Source organism: Electrophorus electricus, chromosome 12 (assembly GCF_041902795.1).
Source record: "Electrophorus electricus isolate QZ-2024a chromosome 12, ASM4190279v1, whole genome shotgun sequence".
In the NCBI taxonomy this organism is placed as follows: Eukaryota; Metazoa; Chordata; class Actinopteri; order Gymnotiformes; family Gymnotidae; genus Electrophorus; species Electrophorus electricus.
In genome coordinates this window covers 15,204,399-15,221,842 of record NC_137508.1, presented here as the reverse complement: position 1 = coordinate 15,221,842, position 17,444 = coordinate 15,204,399, and the positions used below count along the sequence as shown (strand labels likewise).

At 38.9% G+C, this 17,444-nt stretch overlaps 1 protein-coding gene across 3 annotated transcripts; it reads right to left on the bottom strand.

Moving 5' to 3' along the window:
* Positions 1 to 4,293: 4,293 nt before the first annotated feature.
* Positions 4,294 to 15,717, bottom strand: gclc (glutamate-cysteine ligase, catalytic subunit). 3 transcript variants are annotated; one of them, XM_027027830.3, is made up of 17 exons: positions 15,519 to 15,716; positions 15,004 to 15,250; positions 14,087 to 14,199; positions 13,338 to 13,520; positions 13,008 to 13,121; positions 12,835 to 12,893; positions 12,223 to 12,359; positions 12,015 to 12,089; positions 8,741 to 8,857; positions 8,485 to 8,623; positions 8,241 to 8,353; positions 8,002 to 8,094; positions 6,456 to 6,560; positions 6,186 to 6,267; positions 5,899 to 6,011; positions 5,702 to 5,822; positions 4,294 to 5,482 (listed from the first exon to the last, which is right to left on the bottom strand). In XM_027027830.3, exons 2-17 carry the CDS (start codon positions 15,151 to 15,153, stop codon positions 5,301 to 5,303), a joined length of 1,896 nt encoding a protein of 631 aa, XP_026883631.2. In that variant the 5' UTR covers positions 15,154 to 15,250; positions 15,519 to 15,716; the 3' UTR covers positions 4,294 to 5,300. The 3 variants fall into 3 exon arrangements, with proteins under 3 accessions (XP_026883631.2, XP_026883623.2, XP_081581019.1); XM_027027822.3 differs by having other exon boundaries at positions 15,386 to 15,715; XM_081724893.1 differs by lacking the exon at positions 12,015 to 12,089 and having other exon boundaries at positions 15,004 to 15,717.
* Between the last annotated feature and the right edge of the window lie 1,727 nt (positions 15,718 to 17,444).

Genomic DNA, 17,444 nt, shown 5'->3' with positions numbered 1-17,444 from the left:
AAAATGGCCAAAAGTGGTCTTTTGTCGTCTTAGCTATTTCTCAACATCACTTGTGATTTTTAACGTTTGTGTTTTTTACTTTCCTGAAATATGTAAACCCAGCTAAATATATACAGCTAAATAAGACAAATCCACATGGACAAAAGTGGTCGATTTGTGTCTCAGGTAGCTTTCCCCCTAGCTACGTCTAAGTGTATGCGTATGGGTGCATGTATTAACTTGACGCTGATGTATTAGAGCTCAAGCAGGCTACTGTACAAGAAACAAGATCTGAACTGTGAGGCAACAGGTGACTCTATACAAATCAGATATTGTTTGTAGATATGATATGTAATCATATATGATGATAGATCATGCATATGATCATGTATCATTTCTATTCTATTTAACACGGAGCGTTTCCGGATAGTGACAGACTTGTCCTGCATAGTTCTAACACGGGGAGCATTTTCTGATGGTTTGATTTATCCTATCAAATTGTTCACCTCACCTATAGTTTTGTAGCAAGTGCTATAAGGACATCTAGACCAATGTAGGTTGATATAATTTTCCAGTAACCTCACAGGAGTAAAGCAAAAAAAAGTAGCACAAACATTGTGTAACTATATTCAAACAAGGTAGCACGTATTGATAGATAGGATCTATATATGGGGTGCAAGAGCGGCCCATTTCTCGTTCTCTTTGCCTCACTTTCCTAAACTGTATGTGCATCATCCATACGTAACACGAGTGGCTATTTGCTAAAGGAATAGTGGAAACAGTAGGTTTTAAAAATGGATCACATTCACCTCCTCCACCACTGACAAGTATGGAGGCAGGTCAGCTTGTTTGTTTTTTTCATTTTTAAGGGCAGTGGTAGTTCATTAAGGTATTTGACTAGTAATCAGAAGGTGGCCAATTTAAGCCCCACTTCTGCCAAGTTGTCAGTGGTACTCAGTCCAAATTGTAAGTTGCTTTGGATAAAAGCATCAGCTAAATGTAATTTTAAAAAAATATTATTTTGCAGATAGTGAAACAGAGTAGGACCAACAAATAAAATAAACCAGAACAGGTAAAGAGTGACTACAACCAATAGCAGCAGACATAAAAACAAGATGCATAGAAAGATATCAATTAAGGATTTGCCCAAGTTCAGTGTTTTTACAGCTTTATTATAGCAACCAGTAATTATGTTCAGGTATTATTGAGCTTCATTAACAAGATATTTCAGAGAGGGTTTTTGATTTGATTTGCATTTATGAATATGGAATATTGGCTAGCAATGAAATAAGACTGATTATATAGTATTTGTCTGGCTTGGTAGGGGAGATCGTTTATGAACCAAACAACACATGTTCCAAACAGAGAAGTTTATCAATTTCTTGCCAAATAAATGAACAAACATCTATTCAAAAGAGTGGGCACAGGTCCAAAATAAATTAAACAATTTCTCAGGAATTAAATTATAAAAAGAGTAATTGACATCTATATTGGCTTTAAAACTTTACAAAAAAAAAACTCTTGAGGGGTAACATGTAAAATTTAAAGGACACTTTCACTTTATTGACGAGTAATATTTTGAGGGCAAGTTCCAGATCTTTCTTTCTATATAGGCCATCATTTGTGCTTTTTCAGCACAAAATATCAACTGCACTATAGCAGCAAACCACTATCAAAAAAATCAGTGAATTTACATGTTCTTAATCCGAAAACTATGGGGGTGGAATTGTTTTTTGTTTTGTTTTTTTCTCCCAGTAATCCGATTGACATGTTTACATGCACTTGGGTATACAGATAATTGGAAAACTCTGGGTTTACATGATTCTGGCAATAATTGCATTTCTACTTTGCAACCAGCCAGGTATATCACAGAATGATGTGATGTAAAGTTTAAACTTCCTGCCGCTGCTTTTTGTAAACATAGACCCACTTTAGCCACAAATATGAATATTTGTTTCTTATGGTTATTAATAGTGTGTAGTGCTATCCTTTATACACCTTTCTCTGTAGTGATGCAAAGACAGAAACAAGCTTATTTTTTAATGAGAGGGTGCTGCATTTAATTCTGCTAACCAGTTCTGGGGCAGCTCTAAATTCCGTGCATGTCCCACATATCAAAATTGATCTGGCCCACATACCCAGTAAGTTCTGGTCCAGATCCATAAAACTGGCTTTTGGCACAACAGGCCAGTACTGGCATGGATCTGGTCTCCGGATCTGAACCAGCTCCGAACCAGCATAAGACCAGAGGTCACAGATTTCTTTACCAATACAGCCCAAATTTATGTAAGATCCACAATGCTAATTTCAGATCTGGTCGGTTCTTAACCAGATCTGTATAATCTCCATTTATTTACTTACTTAAATTCAGTATACTTCATTAAAATGTGTGAAATTATATTAACAAAGTATTATACCATCTAGATTTTAAAATGAAACCTATGAAAACAATTCTTTCAGGCCTTTAAAATATGAGCACAATATTTTATTTTACTTTATGAATTATACTTTATACTATAATTTTTTAAAACAGCAGTCGTTAACCAAATTACATTTTTATTCCACACAACATACAGAGATGGAGAACTTTCCATTTGCAGCTAGCTGTATAGCACTTCCATTGAGACCTGTATTACTTGTCATGGTGTATAATTTATGTAAGCAACCAAGGAAGAGATAGCAAGCATTTGCGTGCATGCACAGACTGGTATGTAAGGATATACATACGCTGAGAAATCAGATTACTGAGCTAAAATCCAGCTCTCATTATTGGATTTCTTAATCTTCTTTCTAGGCCATAGTCTGAAATTGGAATATGCTGTTTACGTGACCAGTTGAAAAATCAGATAGGCCTAACTGGAGAAATCCAATTAGGTGCATGCAAACACACTCAATGTTATGTTTTGTTCTGCCTTTTTGTGTGTGTATGATGGGTGTACTTTGCTTTTAATTAGTGAGACAATCTTTTTATGTAGCTGTTTTGAGGAAAAGAGATTTCAGTGTTCCAAAACAAGACATCTGAACAGCTATGTATTATACAAATGTCCAAGCATGCACACATTTAACTGACAAGGAATTTGATGACCTATACTTATAATACATTTTTAAGGTAACCGTTTTGTGACGTTCATAGCTGCAATAACAATGGATTGTTTTTGCTATACTGATCTGTCTAGAAGTTGTAAGACCTACACTTTTACATAGCTAAGAAATTGATCTTTGCTAAGTAAAGGTATAACAGCTGAAGCACTAATCATTTTGTAATTTATTTTAGATAATGTAAAATATTTATTTCACTCCTGATGTGCATTATTTTGTTAGTAATGTGAAATTACTGATTGTTTTGTTTTTAATTATAGGTACCCAAGCTGTGAAATCGACAAACTCACATTTAAATATAGAAAAGATACATGGTTTGTTTTGCTGCAGTTTAATCTTAATGTTAATGGACAGTGTTTCACATAATTTATATTTCTCGTTTGTTATGTAACATTAGTTTTGAAAAGCCTCCCTGTAATGAAGTGACCAAAAAATAATCGGATTCAGGTGTGTCTAGTGTGCTTTAGCTCAGTAAAAATTATCTACAGGCTTTTTTTGTTTGTTTGTTTGCACAAAGGTAATGCCATGAGTATGAAAATAATATAAAACAATTAATTGCTTTCTGTGGAAGAAGCACAAAAGGGAAAACAAAAAGCTGAAACGCATTAGTTATATAGTGTTGACCCGTTACACCCATTAACTTAGAAAACGCAATAAGAAATCTAAAAAATAACTCCTTTTTAGCACAAATCCTGTAATGTGGGGGGAAATATGTAAAATGTAGCGAGAATTTACTTCTTCACTTTACAATCTAGACACGGTCCGTAATTCCATCTAGCCTTTGATCGTAGAACTGCAGGGTCCTGTAGCTACGGGACTGAAAGTGCAGGCCTTGATCCAACCAGTGCGATCATGTACTAAGGTTTATGCCATCATGAAGTACTGTCAATGACCATCAAATGCTCTATATAGTCTATAACTCTCTGTCCAAGTTTTCAAAGCTGGTTACTAGAGATCCACCGCCCTGCGGCGTTCAACTCCAACACACGTGGTTTTCACATTCAGCTGCAATGTTACTAAAGGGCTTGAATAAATGTTTAAATTGAGTGGGTCAGCCCTGTATAAACTGTTAAAAACAACATAATGAAATTAATAAATGTACAATTATTTTAGACATCAAGTTTTTTAATATCAGTAAATGTGCCATGAAACATTAGTCTTTTGAAACTTTTGATTTCTGATAAAACGTTAGTAATATGGTAAACAGGGAAAATGTGCGTTATGAATATTATTTTAATCATCAGTGAGGCAGATTTGAGCTAAATCATCCCCACCACCAAGAAATATTATAAATTCTTCATTCAGAGCCTGAGTCCTGTGTGCCATCTAGTGGATGACTTCAAGCTATAGCTGACAGTGAAATATACTAACTTTAATCAATAAATACCTACATACCAAACTTGATGGTAGAGATAGAAAATGGGTAGTTTAGCCCATTTCTACATACAATAAAACCAGACAGTTCTTGCTTTGAAACTGATGACAGTCTCAAAGTTAACAATCAACCAGTTTTATGATTATTACTAAGAGTCATTGCACAATGTAACGAAGTTACATGTGTCATTTACTAAGTGTCAAGTTACACATGGAGATCTGCACGGACACATGCAACATTGGTTCAGTGCTGTCAAAAGAGCAGTTCTGTATAAAGTTCATGTCACTTAGTTTTCATACAACAAACCTCAAGCCAAAAAAAAAAAAAAGTCTAAAGAAAGCAAAATCTGTTCAGGGGTTAGTAATAACAGCAGCTCAAACCAATAAACCCATGTCAATGATAAAAAGAAAGTACATTTGTTAATATCTACTGAAATCAACTATATTTACAGTGTCTCATTTACAAATGTATTGTTTCCCACATTTATATAATCCCACAAAGAAATCAAAGATGGATCTGAAGTCAGGCTCAAAAGAGAATTATGTACACATCTAATCTCAGTTACATACTCGCTTTTTTAAGATATTAAAATAATTTTGAGAATCATATAAATCTTCAAATATATACACAAGTTTGAAAAACATTCCACTGAGCCCTGCAATGCACACATGCATTTTTTTTGCTTCTCTTATTTAATGTTCTCTGTAAAAGCAGAGTTTGGTCTGGACCACTCTTCTAACGTTCATTTTGGTCTTAAATTTTCATGCAGCAAAAAAAAACAACAAACAAACAAACAAAAAAACCTTCAGTAATAATGCAGAGCTTCCAGTCGCTGAGGTCAAGGACATCATTTGCCTCTTTTGACAGTATCACCTAGCAGTTTGGGGCATCCCTCCTCCCCCTTGGCTATTCGGTCGCACTTCTGGAGCAGGTCGTAGTTTATTTTGTTGGTGATCACGCTGTCTTGCTTGTACTGCGGATGCTTGGCAACAAACTCCCTCATCCACTTGGCCATGGTCATCAGTTCCCCTGAGGTTAATTAAGAGAAGTGCACAGTCAAAAGAGCAAGTAAATATCTAGTGAAGCGCCGGTGAAATAGCATGTAACAGGTAGCATCCCGTTGAATCCCTAAACTATTTCTCCCAGAAACCATTACCACAATTGGTCAGTAAGTCAGCCTTTGTGCTAAGACATTCGCTACCATGGCTGTGTGCTCAGATGGACACTGCATGTGCACGTGCTGCCTACCAGAAGCTCGCTTCTTTATCAGCTTCAGGTAGTTCAGGATGGTGCACCGTGTGTCCACGTCCACCTCCATGTTTTCCAGGTAGCAGTTCAGGATGGGTATCAGGCCCTGGAACACTCCTTCCTGTAGACATGCCGTGTTACCGTTAGCGCCTTCTGCGTGCTAGTGCACGCAGGTCGTGTGGCGGAGCAGGCTGTACCTTGCCGTTGATGATGGTGTCGATGCTCATCAGCGCATACTCCTCGTGCTGCCCATCACTCTCCACACCGTTTTGCGCTGCCTTGGAGGTTGAGTCAAAGACGGAGTTGCAGCCTTGTGAAGAGAACCGGTTTGTGCGCGCGCCAGACACGGAAAGCAGGTAAACTGTGTCAGTGTTTATGGTACATGAAGGCGGATTTATTTTTTGGTTTTTTTTAGCTACAACTGTTCAAATAACTGGCTGTTCAAATAACTAGCACAGATGGATGTTCAGAAATGTTCCTTCACCTTTGAATATGTCCTTGCGGAAATAAAATAGGCCTTCTTGCACTGCATTTCGCTTCTGGGCAACCTTCATGTTGTCGTCCACCTAAAACAACACTCATTTCATTTCAAGCATGCCAAGTTGAATATGGTGAAAAGATCTGTTGCCATTTCTTATAGTAAACCCTGATATAACTATAGAATTAGGATTAGCCCATAAATCTATAACATGCAACATTTGAATAAAAGCAGAAACATTACAGCCTCAATGACATTAAATATAATAAAACAAACCTTTGACAAGGGAATAAGGAAGTCTAACTTGTAGGACAGGATCACTCGGGTAAGAAGGACGATAAAAACAACATATGCAGAGTTCTCGAAATCTGTTAGCTGGACCTGTGGGGCAGAATGTATCCACATGTACATGCTTGGAGCAAGAAGACTTTTCCAAAGAAAATCAATGCTGACAGTGTAGCAACCTAAAAGGTTTATTGGTTTATTAAGCATCACTGAGTATATTAGTCAGTCTAATGTATTTATATAGCTTTTTTTTTTTTTTACAACAGCTGTTGTCACAAAGCAACTTTACACTTGTCAGAGTCCAAGCCCCCAGGGAGCAAGCCAAGGGCGTCAGTGGCAAGGAAAAACTGTAGCGCATGAGGAAGAAACCTTGAGAGGAACCAAGACTCCAGCAGAGGATGAGTTTATTACCATGCGATCAATAAATTTCAGCAATGCATATACCATTATAGATGAATATTAAAGTACTGCATGTGCAAGGTGCAATGGCACAGCAACTGGCTGAGAAACTGAATGTCTGTAGCAGCAGTCATAGCATTATATACACAGTATCCACCAGAGGGCAGCAGTTGCTATGTTGTTTTAAACAGCCTTGGGTAAGATGAGGACACAGGAATCCAGCCATGTAAGTACATGCTAGAACAGGCCCTCAGCTATGAGCTATTCAGATGGGATTAGTTTTACATGGACATTTGTAATGAAATATTTTACACCTCCACTCAGTAATAAAGCTCATACATTTGTACAGAATTAAAATTACTACAGGACAAGCTACTTTAAAGTATGTTGTATTTTCCACAAACCTGGATGTTTGCAGCAGTTTGAATAAATGTTTAGTTTATCAGGATTTAACATTAGATCTTTAAGAAACTCAGCAATACAACTAGTAGCTGCAATTCAATGTATAGTCACCCCTTTAATAAACCTTAGAGATCTTTTTTTTTGCTCTGGGTAATACTCTCCCACTTAGCGTATGGAGTGGAAGCTTTAATACCTAAGTAACTGGTGGAGTGAGTCTTAAAAACTATCATCCTTTTCATTTTGCAATTTGGGAGGGTCAGCTAGTAGCAGGGGTCAAAAATTCCCCCCCCCCCCCAATGGGAGGTGACCTCTACCTGAAAAGTCACAGAGATTTGTATTTGGAGGGGACTAAAATGATCTGAGAAGCACTAAATCTGATGAAAAACAGGTAATTCTTCCTGTAATTTTCCTCAGGGGAAGAGGGAGAAAAACACAGACATGGCTGGAAATAAAGTCACAGATGAGCACCTGTGAAAGAAGAAATTACCCCAGGAACCCATGTAAATTTAATCCTGTCCAAATAGGGCTATAGTCAAAGAAGCTAGAGCCTTACAATTATATGGGGAGAATGTGTGACAACCTGACTAGCAATCAAGTTAATATGCTGATATAGTATTAAACTGAGTTGATTTATTTTGCATTGTAACAACATACTGCTAGCTACAAAGGCGCCATTTTGGATAAAATATTCCTTTAAACAATCTCCGATGGAGAGGAGTCTAATCAGGACATGTACCTCCATGGGACGGAACTCCACTCTCCATCCTATATCAGAGTTTGGAGGAGGTGGTTTGAACCTCATGGTCTGCCAGTTGGTTGACTGAAGATTCTGTGCCATAATGAAACAAAAATAGGCAGATAAAACAATTTCCAAACTTTAGTCTAATTCTGAGTCTCAACATGGTTTAAATGTTTCAGAAAGGAAAATGCATTGGAAAGATGGTTCCAACTGATAAATGTTTATATTTGAAGTACCTCAAAGTGGTCAGATTCATTTGCATCATCCAAATGAATCTTCTCTTCGAAGAGCGACAGAGGGTCCCGAATAAAGAGGTGTGCAATGTGCTGGGCCAGCAACTTGTCAATCCCTGCAATGAAGACATCAGGACAGCGCTGTGTTAATGCAAAGCCATAATAAAGCCAACAAATTCAACTTACCCATTACTAATTTTTCATCTTACTGATACTACTAATATGTAGAACATTTCTATCTTTCTACCTGCATCGAGGAGCTGTTTGTAGATTTCTTCATCTTTCGTCAGCTCTATATCATTGTACTTTTCACCGCAACAAGAGAGGTAGCTGTCAATCGAATCATATCTGGACTTGTGGATCCTGAACTTGTTGTTCTTCAATGGCTGAAAAGCAGGATGCAAACAATGCAAGTGGGAGAGAGTGAGCACAGACAGAACTTGAGTCTACATCTCAAAAACACCATGCGAGGCTCAAATTGCATCATCGTATGTCACACTCACCTCCAACCCCCTCTCCTCCCGAGTCCTGTCGTCCACGGAGGCCGAGATCACACCCCAGCGGCAGTCGATGTCTGACACGTAGCCGCGGTAGAATGGTGAGGCGGCGCTGAGGGCCATCTGCACACAGTGGAACACATTTTGAACCGATAACGCTAAAACCTTCAACAGCAAACTGAAGCTAAAAACATGCCATGATGTGAAATACACAGCTAATGACACAATCATACTGTACAAAAGGAAATAGTTTTAATATGCTTGAATTGAGTTGTATTATATGTATACATGTTTTATAAGTGTATGTATTTATAGTAACTGTGGTTTTTAATGTTTTGTGTTCCTTAGCTCAATGCTTTGATCATATTTTGATGCAAAAACGGAAATCTCTGTTTTTCAGTATGCTTACTGTCTAGGAAATGTTCACAGAAATAGTGCTGCTCAGAGGGAAAACGGCAATATATGTAAATCAAGATGGCTGCATGTGTGTGCAACATGAAGCCCAGTGTCTCTCCAGATTTTGTAATCTTAGTAGTTACGTCAACCGTGTCTGATGTGATCAGTCCCTTCAGGATGGTCAATGCACTCAAAGCACCTGGTCCTGATGGCATGCGCAGTCGTGTCCTCAAAGCATGTGCCAGTCAGCTCTCACTGACAGCTTTAATTTCTCCTTTAGACTGTCTGTGACTGCCACATCCTTTAAGAAGACCATCATTGTCCCTATGAAGCCTTGTCTGAATGTCTACTGCCCTCTGGGCCTGACTGCTACAATCAAGTGCTTAGAGCAGCTAGTCAAAACCCACATCTGTTCCTCCCTTCTGACCACCATGACCCTGCTCTAATTTGCATACCACACCCACAAATCCATAAAATACTCTAGCTATACAATATTCTAGTGATATGTAGTGTTCTCCCACACCTGGCTTTAAAAAAAAAAACCTGCTACACAAGAATGCTGTTCATCAACTAAAGGTCTGCTTTCAACAGTCTTTCCAGCCAAACGTTTCACAAAGCTCAAGGACCTAGGACTGAACACTCATCTATCCAACTGGATTATGGACTTTCTGAGGAACAGACCCCAGGTGGTGATGTTCAGTGATTATCTCCATTGCACTCTCTCTGAACACAGGTGCTCTCCAGGGATGTGTTCTCAGCCACCTCCAGAGCAGTTATCAAGTTCCTCTGAGTGCACCTCTCTCACAACCTGACCTGGTACCTTCACAGAAACACAGTGGTGAAATCTGCAAAGGCCCAATGTCTAAGAAAGGCCCAGAAAAATCAGCATGGACTGTTTAATAGTATGTCATTAGGCAGATACTATTACAGCATTCAGTCCAGAACCAGCAGGTTGAAGAGTAGTTTCTACCTGTAGGCTATCAGGATCCTGATTAAACTGTAATCCAGTCATCACATCCTCCCACTTTTCCACTCTTGCCCCCAGTCAAACTGAACCTCAGTCACTCCTGTCTCTTCTCTAATCTGTCACTTTTGGACATACTGCTTTTAGAAATACTGCAGTATCATTACAGCACTGTCGCTAAGCAGCCAGTCTTATCATACATTTTTTTTTTATATAGTTCATATCTTATTGCATCAACTTTCTCCAAATCATTTTGTACTGCTCCTTCATCTGCTCATTGTACTCTTCAATATTCTACATAGTGCACATAGCCATTTATTTTTTACTACCCATGTCACCTCCTGTACACACAATATTGCCCAGTTAGTATCTGCATATTCCTACATAATCCGAGCATTATACTCCTGTGCCCTATATATTCTGCACGTTTCTGTATTTTATTGTGTATATATAAAAATGTATAATTGTATATGAAAGTGTAATACAATAAATATTAAGTATAATACTTTTTCCTTCTCCTTCCCACTCACCTTCTTACACACATGAGAATATATGTATAGTGCATTTCATAACGTATAACTAGTGTTCCTGAGCATCACATATGCATTTTAATCTACAACTGTCTGACATTTTGTGTACATGGCAAATATACCTGAAACATCCTAATCTGTAAGCATATACCACGAAAACGTTTAAAAAACATCAACCAGGCCAGTTAAAGTGTGGCCAGGAGGCACTGTTTCCTCCCTACAGCATTGGTTTCTGAAAACTGACTGAAGCAACCATAAACTCTCACACAGACTTGGATACATACACCTCCATGGTCATGAACTACATCAACATCAGCTCATGTATTGACAATGTCACCTCCAAAAAGTAGCCCCTTCTTCTGGACTGCAACCCTATCACACTCCACGGCAGATGCATGTTCAGTACTGAGCAGAATGAACACACGTAAAGCTGGCTACCCTGACGGCATCCCCTGATGTGTCCTCAGGGCTTGTGCTGAACAGGATTCTACCGATATCTTCCGTCACTGGCACAGGCTAATGTTCCCACATGCTGAAAGACAAACACCATCATATCGGTGGCAAAGAATCCTGATGCAGCATGCCTGAACAACTTCTGCCCTGTTTCAATCCCACCCCTCAAGATGAAGTGCTTTGAGAAACTGGTTCTCAGTCACCTGAAGGCGATTCTTCCACTGTCACTGGAGCAACACGAGTTTTCATACTGCTTGAACAGATCAACGGAGGACGCCATTTCCATGGCCCTTCATTCTGCCCTCTGAATGATGGTCATCGACTTCAGAACTAACTTCAGCGCCAGCTTCAACACTGTCGAACTCTGTGAACTGGAAATCAGCACCCCCATGTGTCACTGGTTCTTGGATTCATAACAAACAGACCCCAGTCTCTGACGGCACGCAGTCACAGGCCTCCAGCTTAATTCTAAACACTGGTATGTCACAGGGCTGAGCCCTCTGCTCCTCTCTCTGTTCACCCATGGCTGTGTCCCTATGCATAAATCCAACATCAAGCTTGCAGACAACACAACAGTGGCTGGTCACATCAGCAGAACTAACGCTGGGCCTACAGGGAGGAGATCTGGCACTTAACAGTGTGGTGTTTCTTCAACAACCTCTCCCTCAACACCAAGAAAGCCAAAGAGCTTACTGCTAACTACTGGAAAACAAAGACTGCACACACTCTTCTGTCCACATCAATGGGGCCAATGTAGAGTGTGTCACCATCTCAAAAGTTCTTTTATATATATATATATATATATATATATATATATATATATATATATATATATATATATATATATATATATATATATATATAAATAAATGTGTATGCATGTGTGTGTGTGGTGTTAATTCTAACAGAGTGCCCCCCTCCCAGCACCCTCACTCACCACGATGGGGCAAAAGGTGGCCAGCTGGTCATAGAGGTAGCGTGCCTCGCTGATGCTACAGGCCTGGAATGTCACCTATAATGACAGCAGCTCATGGTCATTCCTCCTGCCCCAGCAAGGAAGGGCATTGAGGTAACTCGCAAGGCTACAAGCAGTTACACCTGTGGCAGGGTGCTGGAAGGGGGCCCATCCAAGAGCCGGGATCTACCTGCAGGCAGCAGTTGCCCATGCCAAAGCCCATGGCATCCATGTAGATGTGGTCAGGAAGGGCGGCACGTGCAGCCTCCCCATCGTCTTCCGGAAACGTCTCCGTGAATGGAGATGGAGTGTTCTTGTCTTTAAAGACTATTTAAGACAGATAGGAAGGGACGATTTCTGAGACAATCCCAAAAAACGTGCAATGCCGATGTTATTACATAGTCATAAAAACAAGTATTTACAAAATCTAATTCCACAAAACTGAATCTCTCACACAGTAAAAATTTTCCTTAGGCTGAGTACATGAACAGGTTTCTTGATGATGAATTTCATGAGGAGGCCTGGCGATTTTCATTTATGCACCAATGACTCAAAGTGTCATTTAAGCTGCATCATTATTGAACAATACTTACCTTTTTAGACAAACCTCAAAGAAAATATGCATTACATGGCTTTTAGAACCAGGGTAAAACTATGCACTCAGCCTTCTCATGAAAAGGTAAGCAAACAATAGAATTTTCAAAATTGCGATCTTATGTGATTCATCCCTAAGCAAGAACAACATGTTTTCAGTAAAAGACACATGCAGTGATGAAGTATTTCCAAATCATCAGTAACTCACTTGGTACATTGATCACCACTTTCTCCCCCCTCCGGTGACGAATATTTCTGGTCAAAGTGCTGAAATGGATTAAATTTGTTATTATGTGGAACTGCTGGAAATTGCAATACCATCATCTTAATAAAGTGCTGGAGCAGCAAGATTACCTGGGGACAGGCAAGACAAAGACATACCTGAAGCGGGGGTGCCTGTTGATGGCTTCGTCAGGGAAGAACAGGGACTTTGACGCTCCTTTTTCAACAGGGGTCGGCTTGCACTCTGGCTTTGTGAAGCCTGAGCAGCCCAACCTGAAACACATGAGGTACCAAATGGCCAGTTTCAAATTAGTGCAAATTAGTCAGAATAGTGTAGACATATCCTGGATCTAAACAACTTTGCCTATAAGGTTTCACATATAACTAACTTTATCTATACCATAGAAGCAAAGCTGTCAGGGCAAAAGGGTAAATACTGTCTCTACAGTGAGGGCCTTCCATAAGCACCTGATACCAGGCCAGCACTACCTGGGGAATGATGTAACGGTGCAGAGGGTCTCGTTCTCGCCGAGCACTGAGGATGCCTCCCGGCGGCGCTTGCCCATGTTATCCTCCACGGTGTTGAACTCAGACATGGTCCCGCCGTAGGGCTGGCCTGGGGTACCCTCGATCATGTAGCTGCTGTACTCCGGCCTCCACAGAGTCGGGTGGCTGCATAATCATGAAGGGAGGGGACATTGTGTTTAGCATATACAAAAGAATGCAAATCAAGCACATAGGAAAGGAAAAATTAACAGCATCAGCCGCTCACATATTTGTGTCTGGAAATTCACCATACATCGGCTTACATTTTTGGATTAATACAAGTCCAAAGCAAACAAAACACCAAGCATGAAATAAAAGGAGTCCAACTAATGGATCAACAATTCACATTTGCAAACATGCTGAGCAGGAAGACATCTAGCACACTGGGCAGGATGAACAAGTTTCTGACATGGGGTGTGTAGGAGACGAGTGAAAGGTGACGTAAGGAAAAACAGTTATGAATAGAAAGATAATTGTTTATTCTTGTGCTGGATGCATTTACAAAATGGGACATGTCGCAAGGCAGTCTTTTACTGCCTGTATGGGAGTGAGGAGCATATCAGAGTGCAACTCCTGGATGGACACATTTAGATGGATTTTGTGAAATAAGCTTTCTGAAAAGAATCAACTCAGATAAAATGTAAGCATAATTTACTCTCAAACTTTCATTTCAATGGACAGTAGTTACTCACTTGGGGTTGATCTTTTCACCCTTTCCTTGGAGTGTCTCAAGGACTTCGCTTCCATTCAGAACCAGCCGAACTTTTTCATTTTTGTCATCCAGTTCAACCAGCATGTACTCAACCTGCAAACAAATTTTGGACTCAGTTTAACTAGGTCCCAAATTAGGATAACTTGTGACAAATATATTAACTATTTCAAATGAACAATGTTTTGAAATTCCATTCACTTTTTTTCTGGTGAGTATACCCAGTGTACCTTACCATTATTAATGAACAAATTTCCAAATGTTGCCCTGTGTCATTCTAATTTAAAATTAATCTAAAACCAACACCATTCCTTCGTGTTTACATCGTTGAAGGCCATACGACACTAAAGTTTTATGTAAACTGCAGGTAATAAACGCGAACTGCTAAAATCTCGAGTAAATTTAGAAACAATACATCGCTGTTTCTATCTTTGTTATGCCTACATTAGAGTTTAATCTATGCATCAGTGAAATAGCCTGGCTGCTGACTGACCTAATTACAAGATCATAAACGTAAAGATAAGTTACGGTTGCAAACGGCAGGTTTACTCAAACCTTTTCATGTACCGTGGTCAAGCAGCTCTATCTAGCTCATATGACTAGCTAGCGTTAAATTACAATATAGCCACAGTGGACCCAAATAATAGCAAGTAATATTGCGTCTGTATCGTGAGACGAGCCATGCACCTGCTGCGCTCGGCTTTTCTGGGTCCACTGATTTAACCGGCAAGCCAGCCATGTTCTGCGTGATTCAGAAAGGACTGGAACACAGATCATCGTTTCCAAAATAGTAACAGTAGCGTTACCTTCAATTGATGTATCGTTAAACACGAACTGCTTTCAAACGAAAACTAATGCGTGTATGTTAGGTACTAGGATTTCGAGAGTACATCCTCTTACCTCATCGCCCCATTTCAGAACATCCTTCTGTCGATCCTTCACCTTATTGTAGATGTTGAGAAACTGAAGAATACCATGTTTCCTGACATGGTCAGCATACTTCTTGGTTTCTACCCAGTTAAGTGGTGATCCTTGAGACAGCAAGCCCATAGCACAAACTTAGGAACAGTGAGAGGACTGACCAGGGATGGTTATTCGACTGCCTGAAGTTCACTTCCGCTTGATTCGGATAACACGTAACTCAAAACTGCGAAAACAGAATAAAACATAAGACGTGGGGTTATCTTAGCAAGATGTTCCTGCTAGCTAGGCTAACTAGTAGGCTAGCAAAGAGAGGCCTTAATTGCTTTCAAATATGTTGCGACCGCACAAATGCCCTCACTTTATTTCGTGAGGCCGTTACATTTATTTCCACGCACAACTAAACCTCCCAATTATGTAGCGAGTAGCTGCGATCGGTTAAGGGGATACCAAACTACACGACTAAGCGATACAGTTAACGTTAGCGAATTCACCCTGCCGGAAGACCCGCACAACGCCAAGCCGTGTCCTATATGCATACAGTCTCTTTTCTTGCAGAAAGGTTGATTTAGAACACGTGACTATAGGTCAGGCGTGAGGCGCGTCATCATATGACTCAGCAAACACCCTTTCCCCAGCTTTTCCAAGCTACTGAAGCCGCGCAGCTCATTTCCCGTTGGCAAACACGCTAGACTTTTTCCAAGACAACAGTCGTAATGATTGTAATCATGACACTGCAAAATCCTAACGCCAAACATAAGTCAGTGAAAAAGTCTTGAATGAAACGAAAAACGAATCTGTATTATTGCTGCTGTTGTTGTTGTTGTTGTAATGTTTTTTTTATTATTATTATTATTATTATTATTATTATTATTATTATTATTATTATTAGTTGTTGTCAGAATGCATTTCAAGGGAATAAAGCAGACCTAACACTCGTAGCAGTCTCTGCTAGGTCAAGGGAGCCTTATGTAAGGTTTTGGTGAGTTGCCAAAAATTAATAAATAAATAACACTGGCAACCACACCTGTAGATGGGTGCAAGAACTTTTTTACTACATGTGCTGTGTTGAAGCACATGGTGTGAAATTCAACCTACCTAATACAGTATATCATGTAGCCTTTGGACTTCATCTCATTTGACAGCAACCACAATGTATGGGCTACAGACTATGTGGTGTTGGAAAATAAGCATTGAGACTGTTCTCTGCCCTGGCTCCCAGATGGTGGAACGAACTTCCATTGGCTGTCTGGACAGAAGAGTCCATTGCAATCTTCAAACACAAACTGAAGACTTGTCTATTTGTGGAATATTTAGAATGACCATTGATCCTGCACTTGTTGAGTAACCAAAACTCTAGCAAGCATAGTTTGATATTGTTTGTTATTGCACTTATTGTTGTCTGAGATAGACTTATACATGTTTTGCGCTTCTAGGCATCAGCATTGATCCCTGTATTTCAACTGTATTCTTGTTTAACGGTATCTTGAAGTGTAACATACTGTGCTAGCTAGTATACATTCTATGAGTAAATGACAAAGCACTTTTTAAAGTCGTCCTAGATAAGAGCGTCTGCCAAATGTCATAAATGAAAATGTAAATGTGCTGTAGACAAGAGACCTCCTATTATAAGTCAAATAAGAAATAGCACTTTTTTTGTTATGGCAAATTATGAATGTTGTATAGATATATTTATAATATATGTATTCATATAACATATTTTAAAACAAGTCAAGTCCTTATAAATAAAAGAAACATTAAATAGCTAAAGGTGATATTAAAAATGTCAATAAAATGATGGAAAAACAGGCAATGTATTCAAAGACTAGCCAAGTATTGCTAAATACTCTGTTTGAGTCTTTCCCACCCCTTTTCTCCTTTTAAAAGGTTTACCACTGAATACCAACCAGGCTTCCTACTTTGAGTGTAGGGCATCTACATCCCTTGTAATCCTTGTATAATGTTTTCCACTGTAAGCAAATTAATGATGTTTCCTACTCCATTTGACAAAGTTTTACAGAAAAGTAAAATAGTTAAATTAGGCTAAATTAAATTAAAATACAAAAAGAGGGAAAAAGAAAAGACCAAGAAATATTACAATTTTACAGATACAATACAATAAAATGGTATAATAAAATAACTAAGCTTTATTAAATACAATATTACTCATTACAAAATGTGTGCATTTTAAGATGTTTTTAAAAGGCTGTTAAGTAATCAATTAAACATTTCATTAAATTAAATTATTATAAAACTATTACACATTAACCTTTTAAAAATGTATTGCAGCATAGTATTTTGAGTTAGGAAACACTACATACTTATACTATTAAAATAATATATAGATTTTATAGAATTACAATGCAATGCATAAAACATTGAATTCAATAAACTACTCAGATTTTGGCTCCCCTTACTTT

Bases quoted from the DNA above. Each gene is read 5' to 3' on its own strand.
- gclc (XM_027027830.3), bottom strand. From the start codon at position 15,153: ATGGGCTTGCTGTCTCAAGGATCACCACTTAACTGGGTAGAAACCAAG. The intron at 12,360-12,834 runs GTGAGTTACTGA...TGTCTTAAATAG, and splicing joins AGTGGTGATCAATGTACCAA to TCTTTAAAGACAAGAACACT. The intron at 6,561-8,001 runs GTACATGTCCTG...TCTGCCCCACAG, and splicing joins TGGAGTTCCGTCCCATGGAG to GTCCAGCTAACAGATTTCGA.